General features: G+C 54.4%; 1 protein-coding gene across 2 annotated transcripts; it reads right to left on the bottom strand.

The window, feature by feature from the left end:
* Nucleotides 1-5,224: 5,224 nt before the first annotated feature.
* Nucleotides 5,225-12,077, bottom strand: C1QL1 (complement C1q like 1). Of its 2 annotated transcripts, XM_074319815.1 has the most exons (3): nucleotides 11,169-12,077; nucleotides 10,101-10,162; nucleotides 5,225-5,875 (listed from the first exon to the last, which is right to left on the bottom strand). In XM_074319815.1, the coding sequence occupies exons 1-3, from the start codon at nucleotides 11,763-11,765 to the stop codon at nucleotides 5,812-5,814; spliced, it is 723 nt and encodes a 240-aa protein (XP_074175916.1). In that variant the 5' UTR covers nucleotides 11,766-12,077; the 3' UTR covers nucleotides 5,225-5,811. The 2 variants fall into 2 exon arrangements, with proteins under 2 accessions (XP_074175916.1, XP_019607888.1); XM_019752329.2 differs by lacking the exon at nucleotides 10,101-10,162 and having other exon boundaries at nucleotides 11,169-12,072.
* Between the last annotated feature and the right edge of the window lie 244 nt (nucleotides 12,078-12,321).

The raw sequence follows: 12,321 nt of genomic DNA on the forward strand, positions 1-12,321 counted from the left end.
ATGGCCTTGGACACAGGCAGATGACTGCTGGGGGAATCAGGCAATGGCCTAGGGCTTTGAATAATGAGCAGGTGTTCTGCAGGCAGCTGATGTAGCCTAGGACCTAGCAGACCCATCCCTGGCTCTGGGCAGGCAGAGAGAGGTCTGTAACTCTCCTGGCCTAGGCCGTTGTCCTAGTCTAGGCTGGGGGTTCGTCACTCAGGGAGCAAAGAGGTCTGTGCCCTGGGAGCCTGGGAAGGAGCCCTCAAATTGGCCCTTCACTATCTGGGAAAAGGCAGGATCCTTACCGTTGCACAAGTTGCCCAGGCAACAAGCATTGTAGGAAGGGATGTGTCTGATGACCTAGGGATGGAAAGATTGCTCTGGCTGGGAGGGAGTGAGATTCGATCCTTTCCCTACTCCAGGGAATGGACAGTCAAGAGGGCTGTTCTCAGAAAGAGTAAGCCATGCGATCTTTAGCAAATTAATTCACCTCTCCGTGCCTCAGTTTTCTCATCCAAAAAATGGGTGTGACAATGATAACTACTTTGTGGGATCATTGGGAGGTTTAAATGAATGAATACGTGCAAAATTCTTAGAACAGTTCATGGTACATAAGCTACTATTATAACTTAGCTGTTGATACAGACAGTGATCAGAATATATGTTGTTCCTCCAGCTCCAGTATTCCCCAAGCCCTCGGACAAGAGAAAACCCTCAGTTGCCTGGTTTCTACCACCCAGCCCTTCCAAAAGGACAGTATTAATAATAATATGGGAGTGGGGGGGCACCCAGATTTTGGAGGGATGTACGCTTATAAAACCTTTCCAAACATAATGTAAGTAAAAAAATGTAAGCCTCCGCTTAGTCCAGCTCCCTAGGAAGTAACCTCTGTTAACAGTTTGGGGAGCCCTCCCTGGCCGGCTAATAGCACCGTGTCCTGAATGTGTCTGTATGAGCCCTGTGGGTACCTTGAAACTGGGTGTTTTCGTATCCGTCTTTGGATCCTCCATACCAAGCTAGGGCCTGGCCCGTTGGAGGTGTTCAGTAACGCTCAAGCAAGCAGAGCAAGAAGAGACAAAGGTGGGCCACAGACTCAGGGGTATCCCTGTGCTCTCACTCCAAACTGGAGGCCACAGAGCAAAAGGTGGGGGGATCCACATTGAAAACTGGAGGACTTAAGGCACTCTGGTCCCAATACTTAGCTCCAAATCCTCGGTAGCCCAAACCAACGCCTCCACATTTGCTGTGGGGTTACCAGGGTGGAAGAACAACCCAGGTGTCTTCACCTTCTTCACCTTCAGTGGTCATTATCACCATCCCAGGCACTGAAGTGCAGCCAAAAGGATTTTAAATCATGGGTCTCAGGAGACTTGGGTTGTAATAATAAAAATGTATTTGCACTTTGCTTCATAACTGACAAGCAAGTTCTCACCCACTGCCTCACAATAGCTCTTCAAGTAAATTATTATCTAGCCCCATTTTATAGATGGAGAAACTGAGGTTGAGAGGTAGTGTCTTTTCCTGAAACACTGAGTATAGCCAAGACTTGAGTCCAGTGCTTCTGTCTCTACTTGCCGTATGTCTAGCGGGGTCCTGTTGTCTCTAGTTCTAGCTCGACCCTGAACCAACCTGAGCAAATGTGGGTTCCTCTCTGAGTCTCAGTTTTGCCAACTGTGTAATGGGAGTCGCCCATTCTGCGGCTTTGGTTCTTAGTGTCGGGGACAAGGCAAATGGGTAGTGTGTGAAAAGCATGAGGGGCCAGTGAGCCCTCTTGACCCTTTTTCCTCCAGCCCCGAGCTGCCACCTCTCTGTATTCCTTCCGCGTCCTCGCAGTTCCAAACATGTGTAGACTTTTCACTTCTGCTTTATTAGCACCTCATTTGTAGGATTTCAAGGTTTGTTACCTAGAAGGGAGTGAGGAACTCACACCTCCAGTTCCGGTTTTCAAATATACCTTTATTGCTTGTGAAAATAACCTTATCAACAGCATCTAACCTGCCACAGTTTAAGGGGGCGCCCAGATAAAGAAATGCACAAGGAACGAGGGCAGAGGAGACAGCACAGCTAGCTGGGGTAGTGCAGCCTTTAGACCCTGTGATTTTCTCCTGGAGCTGTTGTAAGGGTCAAGAGAACATGGGTGAGGCGCAGAGTAGCCTTGAGCAATTGGCCACTTTCTCTGGGTTGTCACCTCCTGCCTCCTTCTTTGGTGCTCAGAGATCCTCCCAGAAACAGTTCCCATACCTCCGCAGCTCCCCTAGCTCCTGGACACTTGTCCGGGATTGATTCTCTGGGCAGCTTCCCCTCTGAGCAGTAAATGAAATATTGGTTACCAGGAGTGAAGCAGGAGGCAATTAACCCCTAGACCTCGCCATAGCAGATGTGTTTGTAGCAAGCTGAGGCAGGGAGAGCCAAGTGCACCTGCCTGGCCCTCCTGCAAAGTCAGCCAATTAGGGCAGCCCCCAGAGGGGGGATCCCACTGCCCTTTCTGGTCCCCACGACCCTAGAAACCAGGGCGGCATCAGCCTCTAGGGCTGGCAAGTGTCTGGGCACAGGTTGACCTGCCATGGCTTGTGTGGGTAAGCTCCAGAAACACCTCCATCCTCACACACCCCTGGCAGGGACATTATTCATTAATTAATCACACATATTCCTAAAAGGGAGGCAGCCTGGGAGACTTCTTCCTTCCTTTCTCCAGGGTGGGACAGCCATTCTGTCTATCCACTCTCCCTTCCAACACCCAGCCGGCCCTGCGCTCTGGAATGTTCCTGTGCCAGAAAAGTACCTGACTGAGAAGAAGGGGAGACACCTGCTCTGCTTTTAGGGAGTCCCCAGTCTGAGAGGGAGACACAGCTCTCAGAGAGCCCCCAATTGGATGAAAAGAGAGTATCTGTCCTTTGGGGAACCCCCAGTCCCAGCATTTGGTCTCAGAAAGCCCCAGTTTAATAGAAAAAGTACAATATCTACTCTCAGAACCACTGAGAACAGAGCCACAGCCTTTGCACCTTGGAATTCCCCCAATCCCTGGTCTCAGTGGAAATACTCACCTTGCCCTCAATTCACTCAAAACACTGTCTTTGAGGACCCTTATCTGATGGAGGAGACACAGCTCTTGCCCTCAGGTATCCCAAGTCTGAGGGGAAAAAAACAGACTTTGTCCTTGGGGAGCCCCTGACTCATGGGAAAGACACTTTCCCAACAGGTTCCCCTGCAGCTGGGATGAGTGACAAGCAGCTGGCAACTGGCACTGCTGGACACACCTGGCGCTCTGCAAAGGAAGAAATAGTCTTTGGCTTCAGTCCAGTCTTAGTTGTGCCACAAACTTGCTGCATGACCATGGGCAAGTCACGAGTTTTCTTCAGACTATGATTTCCTCATCTGCAAAATGGAGATTTCAAGCCCATCTCTCAAAATGACATGAGGATCGTCCAGTCACCAGAAAGAAAAGAAAGCCAGCCAGCCAGCCAGCCAGGCACACTCCCTAAGGAAATGATTAACATGCTTTTTATTGAAACAGAGGTTCCTAGAAGCATCCCTGTGGTCTCTGGGGAGGAGTGGGGAGCCCCCAGGTGTGGTGGCTGGGTAATTCTGAGCCAGTGTGGCCATTAAAGAATCACAGGGGGCTGCTGGCAGCACTGAGGGGCAGAGGGGAGTGCTGTCTAATCTAATCACTCTTCCCAAGGAAACTCTCGTTTCAGCCAGACCTTCCAGGGGTTTTATTGGGTTTGTGGGGAACTGCAGATTTCAATCTCCAGACCCCACAGGGAAGGAACAAGTATTAAGCTAATTTTATTAAATGGCCACAGCTGGCAGTAGGGGGAAGCAGCGGAGAGAAGGGAGGATAAAGAAAGTCATTCAAGTCTGCCAGCCATGACAAGGGTCCATACATGGGGCCTGAAGGGAAGAGAGGCCACCCCTCCTTCCTGTCTCTCCAGCTGAGCCTGCAGCACAGGGGGGTGGGGGAGGCCAGATGGGACCTTTCCCTCAGTGTAGAGCCTTGGGATTCTCCAAGAGGCTCACACCACGGCTGCTGCCCACAGATGCTTGTAAATACACCATGCCTCTACACGGCAGGAGTGGGAGTGGAAGGGCTGAGTGTGATGGGGAGAGAGACTGAGCTGCCACGATGCCATCTTCCTCAGTTTTGCTTTGGAGAGCGCAAATCTTTATGAAATATGTACCGGTTAAGAGCATGCTCTTTGGCTCAAATACTGGCATTTGCCTCTTCCTAGCTCTGTGACGTTGGCAAATTATTTAACCTCTCTGAGCCTTACTTTCCTCATCATTTCAGATAAAATAACAGTATCCATATTGACGGGTATGAGAGCATTTCCTGCCAATCCACCACCTTCCCCGCCACACACACATATCCATGAGATAATATTTATAAAGTTCCTGGTATCTAACACAGAGTGGGTGCTCTCTAAATATTAGCTATTCTTTCGAAATGCTCTGTGTGACCGCTGTGGCCCCAGTTACAGGAAGTGAGGGAGGCAGTGGCAGGGTGAGGAGACTCAGTGTGCAGTGCTTCTTGGATTCAAGTGCTATCACAGAACTTAGCGACTGTTTCACAATAAGCAAGCTATTTAACCTCCCTGGAAGAAGAATTACATCTACTCATCCAACCTCCCAGGGTTCTTGGGAGACTTGAGATGACTTACCTGAAAGCAGTTTGCAAACTTTAAAGATGTATAATTAATAAAAGCTATGTTTATTGAGCACATACATTATATCTCTTTAATCCTCAGTCAAGTGAGGTAGGTCACCTACATTGTATAGATGCGAAACTGAGGACCAGTGGTAAAGTGTTTGGGCCAAGGTCAATCAGCTTTTAGTGCAAAGCTTGTTCCTTTCATGGCTGTCATTGACCCAGAACTGAGTCAGAGGAGTGACTTGCCCAGGATCACATAAAATGGCCCTGGATGAGAAGCTGGGGCTCCCAATGGAAACTTGGCTGTGCCTTTGGGATGCCGATACCGCTTTCAAGGACGAAAAGAATAGAACTTAACCATCGTGGAAGATAATGATGTAAGTGGGCTGCTACCCATTCCAGCTGCCCAGGCCCACTTGGGCTGGGGTGGGCACAGTGCCCCTTGGCCCACCTCTCCTGGAACAGCTCTGACTCTGGCACCTGGCTTCCCCCAGATCCATGGGCAGCTTCCCGCAGACCCCTACCAGTGTGGAGGAGGGCGGGGTCGTCGTCCCCTCCTGCATCTCCTGCCCAGGGCACAGACGGAAACCCAGCGGGATGGAAGTGTTTTTTTATTATAGCTTTGGTCAGACGCGGCGGGCGTGGCAGGGCCAGGCTTTAGGGAGCCCTGGGAAGCTATCCAGCCCCCATCCCACCCCTCCCCCAGGCGGCGCCACCCGGCAGCGGGAGCGCAACGCATCCCAACGAGGGAAGTGGACCCCGTCGGGATCGGTCCCCGGATGGAGCAATAAACAGTCCTATTGTACAAATATACAGAGCGGGCTGGACAACACCGCCTGCCTCCCAGGGCCCAGGATGGTGCGCGCTGGGCCCGGCTCTGCCGCGAGCCGGCGGGAGGGTCAGGCTACGGCCAGGCCCGGGCATCGTAGCCGCGGAGGGCCGTCAGCCAAGGGCCGGCAGCGAATTTGTAGGTGGGGTGGGGGGAGGGACGGGTCATCCTCTGCCCGGCCAGGACGGGGAGCCGAGGGGGAGTGGTTAGGGGATGCAGTGGGACGCGCGGGGAGCTCAGTCAGAGTAGATGATGAAGCCGGAGAACGTGCTGTATTTGTTGCTGTTGCCGCCATGCGCTTTGCCACCGTCGAGCTTGATGAAGACCTCATCGCCTGCGTCTAGGTGCAGGATCACGCTGTTGCTGGCATAATCGTAGTTCTGGTCTGCGTCCTGGGCGATGGCGCTGGCCCGCACCTGAGGTGGGTGGGGTGGGGAGTAGTGGTGTGTGTGAGGGGAGGGATGAGGAGGGAGAGAAGTGGGGTCGTGGAGAGAAGAGAGCTGTCAGAGGTAAGGGAGCCACACGGGAGGATTTTGAGGCCCCATTTCCATCTCCATCAGGGCTCTCAGCCTGCTTCTCTCCTATCACCCCCTCTTCCAATCATGTGTTTTTTTGGGGGTGGCAGGGTACAGAAGCCCTGGATTTCTCGGGCTGGTGTAATCTGGGTCTGAATTGGGAGTCAAGGTGGAGTCAGCCCCCGTAACTTCTCTAGGTCTTACTATGTGGCCTGCTGAGGACCTCAACAATGCCGCTAGGATGGCCCAGTCTGGAACTCCCTCCTTGCAGAGATGAATTCTCTGGACCCCCAAAGATGTAGGGCCATCCCCTCTCTGCTCATTCCTTCTTCTCTGCTTTAATTGTAATAGTGATACCTTACATTTCAGCCACATCCACCTGTTTCACGTCAGTGGATGGACGTGGGGTGCACCTTGGCCCCATACGTCAAGGGGACTGGACCAGTGCCACGCTGCTGGAAGCAGCCACCCAGTATTAGGATGCCATCTTTGGACTCCTTGTCTGAAGTTCATTCTGAAGTCTGTCACACTGGAGCAGTGAGATGGAAGGCCTGGTAATTATTTCCTCTCCCAAGGCTCGGATTGGGCCTGCACAACCACCTCTGAGAAACTGGAGCTATACCTAGGACTATTACCCCACTCAAAAAGGATTTCTGACTCCTCCTGTCTCAACCCTACGTGGCAGAAAGGAAGTGGGTGGGGAAGAGGGAATCCTATATCTCTTTGTGATTCTTAGTCTGACCTGATACCTTGCTGGTCCTTGTTTTGATGGAGGAGGGCAGGGAAGGTAAGACAACGGGCAAGGGAATGCTAGCATTTGGGTTTGAAGCCTGCCACCATCACTTTTGTGGGCTCTGACTATAGTCATAAGATACCGAGGGTGTGTGGTGGTGGACAAATTCCCTCCCTGCGTTCCTTTCCAAGTGCTGAATGCAAGTCCTGAACCAGAGGACCTGGGGCCTCTCCAGGATATCCTGGGTGGAGAACGGGAAGAGAGGAGCCATTTCCAAGGTTCTGGCTTATGTTGCGGGGAGGCTGCATTGGGTGGGGTTCACTCAGCCAGGTTCCTCAACAGCCCCACTCCATCTGGCGCTTTTCCTGAAAGCAACTACTGCAAGAGCTGACAGTCAGGACAGGACCAAGCCAAATTAGGGGAGGGGCCCATCCTCCCTCCCGAGTGGAAGGCAGAACTGTGGGTCAGCTGCACCACAGCTGCTGACTCAGCGACAGTACTGCAACAGGGGGACCCAAGGTATTTGCTTACAGACTGTCATTTAAAGCCCAGATTCTTCCAGCCATCTTCTCTCCCCTCAACCTCGTCTTCCCCAACCTGGGAAGAAACTGTTTGGGGCACTTAGCTGGGAAAACTCGTGGTCCAGCTAAAGGTGGGGGGAAATCAAAGGACAGGGAGACGGACCTTGTTTGTCAAGAAGCTCAGTTTCTCTATTTAGAAAATGGATAAGAAGATCCTGCCTCACCACTGCCACCTTTGTAAAAGCTGTTTGGTGGTGAAGAAAAAATTTTTTAATCTTGTTGGGGCTTTGAGCTACTAGGAAAGAGCTCAAAGCAAGCAGCCAGCTTCCGTATTGTTCCCTGGGCCCTACTCCTGGTAGTATTTATTATTACACATGCATTTCATTATCTGGGCTAATAAATTACTACTAATAACAATTATTTTTATTACCCAGATTAATTTAGCTTTGACTCATTAAAACCGTGTGCTTGTTAATAGCCAAATCCATTAGAATACAGTCATCTGTCAGCAGGAATCTCCTGGTGATGTGACAGACATCAGAACTGTTATGCTTATGTTTATTATTTATTCATCACCATGATTGTTGCTGTGATTATCCTAATTATCCATGGAGGCAGGGAGAATCTGTGCCCTGTGCTTAGATGGTGAGGGATCTGGGAACGGAACGCAGAGGTTCTGATTGTTTGTCCAAGACTGGAAACAGCTGAGGCATCCAGCTCCTCCTGGGGGTCAAGGGGAAGTGTGGGGAACTGAGGTTGCCGTGGAAATAGGAAAGCAAGCTTCTTCAAGGGCTGCCAGGAAGGGAAACTGAGGCAGAGGTCTGACCAGGCGCCTGGAAGGGGTGAGGAGAGAATCCAGGAAACATGCCCCTGCCCCCAGGTCAATGCTGGGGTCTTGGATGCTGAGGTGTTCTTCCCATAGGCAGCCGGCCTGGCCCACAGGGGACACTTGTGCTTTCACATTTACTGGGTCCCACTGGGCCAGGCAATGTGCTCTGTGCTGTCTGGAAGGCATTAAGGGCCAGAGAGGATAGCTGGGGGCCTCTCTCCCAGCTTTAGGCAAGAGGCTGATCTCCAGTTAGGTCTTTATACCGGTCCTCAATTTGTATACGCCACCACCTCTCACCTCCCTCAGACTTTGGTGTCCAAGCCCCTGCCCATTTATAATATCTCCCCATAGGCCCTGACCTGTCCCCACATAGCCCCCCCTTCCCCAGCCCATGTTATCAGTTTCATGTCCTCCTTGACCATCTGAACAGTGGCTCTTAGAGGCAGCTGCTGGGAGCTCACCTCACCCAGGGTACCAGTCCCAACCTAGACCCTTCCTCAAGCTCCTCAGATCCCCATGTCCTAATGACCAGGGATTTAGTGCCATCAGGCTGTGCAGTGGTGACTCATAGCTACCCCTAGGAAAGGGGACAGTGGGGCTCAGACAAGGAGAGAGGGGGCCTCAGCACCAAGCAGGAAGGTGGTGACTTTCTCCTCCCCATCTTTCTCAGGGAAGGGCCAGGGCCCAGATGCAGCTCTGCCATCCTGAAGGAATTCTAGAAGCCTCTCTGCAGTCAGGAAGCCAGGAATGAAAAGCACAGAGCCCAGGGTCGCTCCTGGTCTTGAGGGCATGGGCGGTCGCGGTGCAAAGTCCTCTCCTGTTCCCATCCATTATCCAGCCCCGTAATTTTTTTCTCTGCTCACTTGAATGTCCTCTTCCACCTCTGAGCCAGCCTTTTCCTACACTTGACCTTTGTATTTTCTCCCTAGCTGTGTCCCTTTACCTTGGGGGACCCAGGTTCACCATCCTCTCCTCCGACCAGGTTGGTCTGAGCTGAGGCGGATTCCACTGAATCGCTCCCTCCAGCCAACACATTTGGGGCCAGGAGTTCCCAGCTGGGCTCCCAGTCTTCCTTTAATGCAGTAATTGCTGGAGTGTGTTATTATGCGGTCACCACTCTCTCCCCTGCACAGACCATGAGGTCCTGGAAAGCAAGCAGATCAAACCCCTGGAACCAAACCCTGGCTCCTAGTGGGGGCTCAAAACCAGTATGTGGAATGACTAGTGAGATTAAATATTGGACATTCTGGAAGGAGAAGTCACCAGGGATCGGGGATGGCCACAGCCGCCACTATTTGTCTTGGCTTTTGGGGGCGGGAGAGGGGAGGAAATAGAGTAACTGTTAAAATGCTGGGTCTTTGAAACCCCCAGTTGTATCCATCCGTTCTTCTACTAGCCTGTGGTCCCACTTCCTTGTCAGGCTCTGTCAATGCCCTGCCCCTGCTACAGCACAGAAAGAAGAGGCTTTTGAATCAGTTTCACCTCCCAGTGACTGAAGCAAGTGCCCCTGCGCCAAGCACATGCTATTGTTAGGGCCTCCTTTTGCTTCATCTCAGGGGCCCTGCTGCAACCTCCTGACATGGTGCAGGATCTAGGGCCCACGGGTGGCCACTTACCTCTCCAGGCAAGCTGGGCCCCCAGCTCCCTGAAACCTCAACTTGGTGCCAGCCCAAACTTTCTTTGGGAAAGGAAGAAATTCCATTGATGAAGGTGACATTACTGCATCCCTTATTGGTGATTAATAAAAGGAATCGTGGAGCTGTCTGCAGAATGAGCCCTCACAGGATACGGGGGGCCTCCCTTTTGGTCAGGAACCAAGGACAAAGAGGAGCGACACGGGAAGCCTGACAGACACAAGTGGCAGAGGGACATCTGAAGAATAGAGAAGGTGGGGAAGAGGTTAAACCCAGGAGAGAGGCCAGAAACACAGGAAGAAACAAATAGGACTGGTAGATACAAGAGAGAGACAGGCACAAAAGCAGGAGAGAGGTGGAAACCAGAGAGAGAAGCAGGCAATGGGGAAAGAAGAGGGGACCAACTTACAAGCACCTGGTAGGCTTTTTGCTGTCTCTCACCCCCAAGCCAGGGTCTACCTCAGCGCAGTGCTGTAATGGGAAGGGTTCCAACAGGGTCTTGGGTCTGTCTCAGGAGATTCTTTCCCAGCTCCCACCAGCCTAGCTTTAGTTCTGACCTATGCAGGTCTCCTTCTTCCATAAAAATGCTCAACCTGATCACCCTCAAGGGACCCAGTCTAAAGTGATCTGGGAGAACTGGGAAGGGAAGTGGTATCAAAAGGGAAGGGAGCTGGACAAAACTGTCGTCCTGGGGCAGGGTTAGGTCAAGGTTGGTCCTGGGGCAGCAATTCCAAGGAGAACACCTTGCTCTGCGGGTCTCAGTACCAAAGACCCTGCGTACTTGGCACCTGCCAGCTTCGGTCTCTGAGATAGGGACAGAGAACGAAGAGAATCCCCCCCTGACACTCCAGGAGTCAGGAGTTACAGTCAGGATACCAACAGACGGAGTCTCTATCTTTTTGCCCTGCCTCAGGAGGGAAAACTTTTTCCCCCAGCCCACCTTCTTGGGCCAGTATCTCTGACACAGTACAAAGGGCCGCGCAGTCCTGGGTTTTGCAAAGGGTGTCAGATCATCCCAGTGGTCCCTTCCCAAGGGAGTGGAGGATGTATTGCGGCCAAGGCTTTGCGCGTCCAGCGTCCTTTGCCTTTGTGCCCAAAACATTTCCAGCTCGCCTTCTGGGCTTGCGTGCATGGCTGTGCACCTGGAAGCCCGCGGGAGCGGAGGCTGCTTTTTTCCATCCTTGCCCTCCCCTAATCGCCCGCTAGTATCAACCAGACTCCCAGCTCTCAGAGGTCGCTTCCCAAGGGCCAAGCCCCCAGGGCTAGTCCGCGCGCCCGGGATCCCTGCGCCCTCAGTTCGATTTCTCTCTCGCATTTCCATGCTGCGGGTGTCTAGCAGCGTTTGCCTTGCAGCCGGCTCCCAGCAACTGAGGAGTCAGGGGTACCATCCCGCCCCATGCGATTCCACCTGCGCCCGCTAACTCCGACCCGGGACCCATATGCCCCCAGGCCAACCCCGTGGCCCCGCCTGGCCCACCTGGCCGTTCTTGCAGAGGTCTGCCCACATACTGGTGCCGTCGCCGCCGCGCATGAGGACGTGGTAGGTGAAAAAGTAGGTGCCAGGAATGTTGCACGTAAACTTGCCGCTAGTCGCGTCGTAGTTGTTGCCTAGGTTGGTGACCACGTCGTCGAACTTGAGCACCTCGTAACCCTCGTGAGGGTTCTTGAGGCCGGCGTAGAAGGCCACGCGCGGCACCGTGGTGTAGGTGGCGGTGCTGATGGCGCCGCTGCCTCCCGCGCCCGGCAACCCGGGAGGGCCGGTCTTGCCCGGCTCACCCTTCTCCCCGGGTGGCCCCACAGGGCCCGGAGGACCGGGGTCCCCGGGGGGGCCGGGAGGACCCGGCTTGCCTGTGCGGCCCGGCTTCCCCTGGGGGCCCTGCACCAGCGTGGAGGGCGGGGGCGCGCCGCTCTGCTCGCTCACGGCGTCGCCGCCGTCGGGCCGCGCGCCGGTGCCGGGGCCCCGCGCGGGGTAGGGGTCGCACACCATGCGGCAGGTGCCCAGCATCTCATAGTGGCCGTCCGGGCCGCCCGAGCTCACCAACACCGGGATGAGCACCACCAGCACCAGCAGCATCACCACGCCGGCGGCGGCCGCCAGCAGTGTCTTCCGGCCGGCGCGAAGCCTGGGGAGCGCCGGGCCGCCCGGCCGCGCCGTCGGGGCAATGGTGCCGGCGGGCGAGGGGCGCGGGAAGGGCGCCCGCGCTCAAGGGCGGTCCGGCGGGGCTGCGGACATGGGGCCGGGCCCGGGGCGCCGCGCTGCGCTGGATGCGCTGCGGAGCCCAGCCTCCGGCTCCAGCCTCGCGCCTCCCTCCTGCTGCGCACCCGGACTGAGAGCGGCAGCCGCCGCCTTCTGCCTCGCTCCTCCCGCCTCCTCGCACTGGGGCCACCGCCCCCTCCGCCCCGCCCAGCTCCACCCGGTAAGCACGATTCAGCCCCCGCGATGGGTGGGGCTGACGGCGGGGCTGACGCCTAATTGGGCCGCGGGCCGTAGGGCTCCGCCCACCTAGTGGGGCGGGGCAGAGGGGAAGGCACCGCGGAGAAGACCAGCCTGGAGAGGAAGGGAGAGACTGAGGGAGAGAGAGACGCTGACCCCGAAATGAGAAGGGGTCTAGAGTCAGAGAAACAGGAGA

Source organism: Rhinolophus sinicus, linkage group LG15 (assembly GCF_036562045.2).
Source record: "Rhinolophus sinicus isolate RSC01 linkage group LG15, ASM3656204v1, whole genome shotgun sequence".
Classification (NCBI taxonomy): Eukaryota; Metazoa; Chordata; class Mammalia; order Chiroptera; family Rhinolophidae; genus Rhinolophus; species Rhinolophus sinicus.

What these genes read in the sequence shown, in the direction of transcription:
- C1QL1 (XM_019752329.2), bottom strand. Translation starts at nt 11,765, where the DNA reads ATGCTGCTGGTGCTGGTGGTGCTCATCCCGGTGTTGGTGAGCTCGGGC. An exon ending in ACCTCTGCAAGAACGGCCAG is followed by an intron (nt 5,876 to 11,168) that starts GTGGGCCAGGCG and finishes CACCCACCTCAG; the next exon opens with GTGCGGGCCAGCGCCATCGC.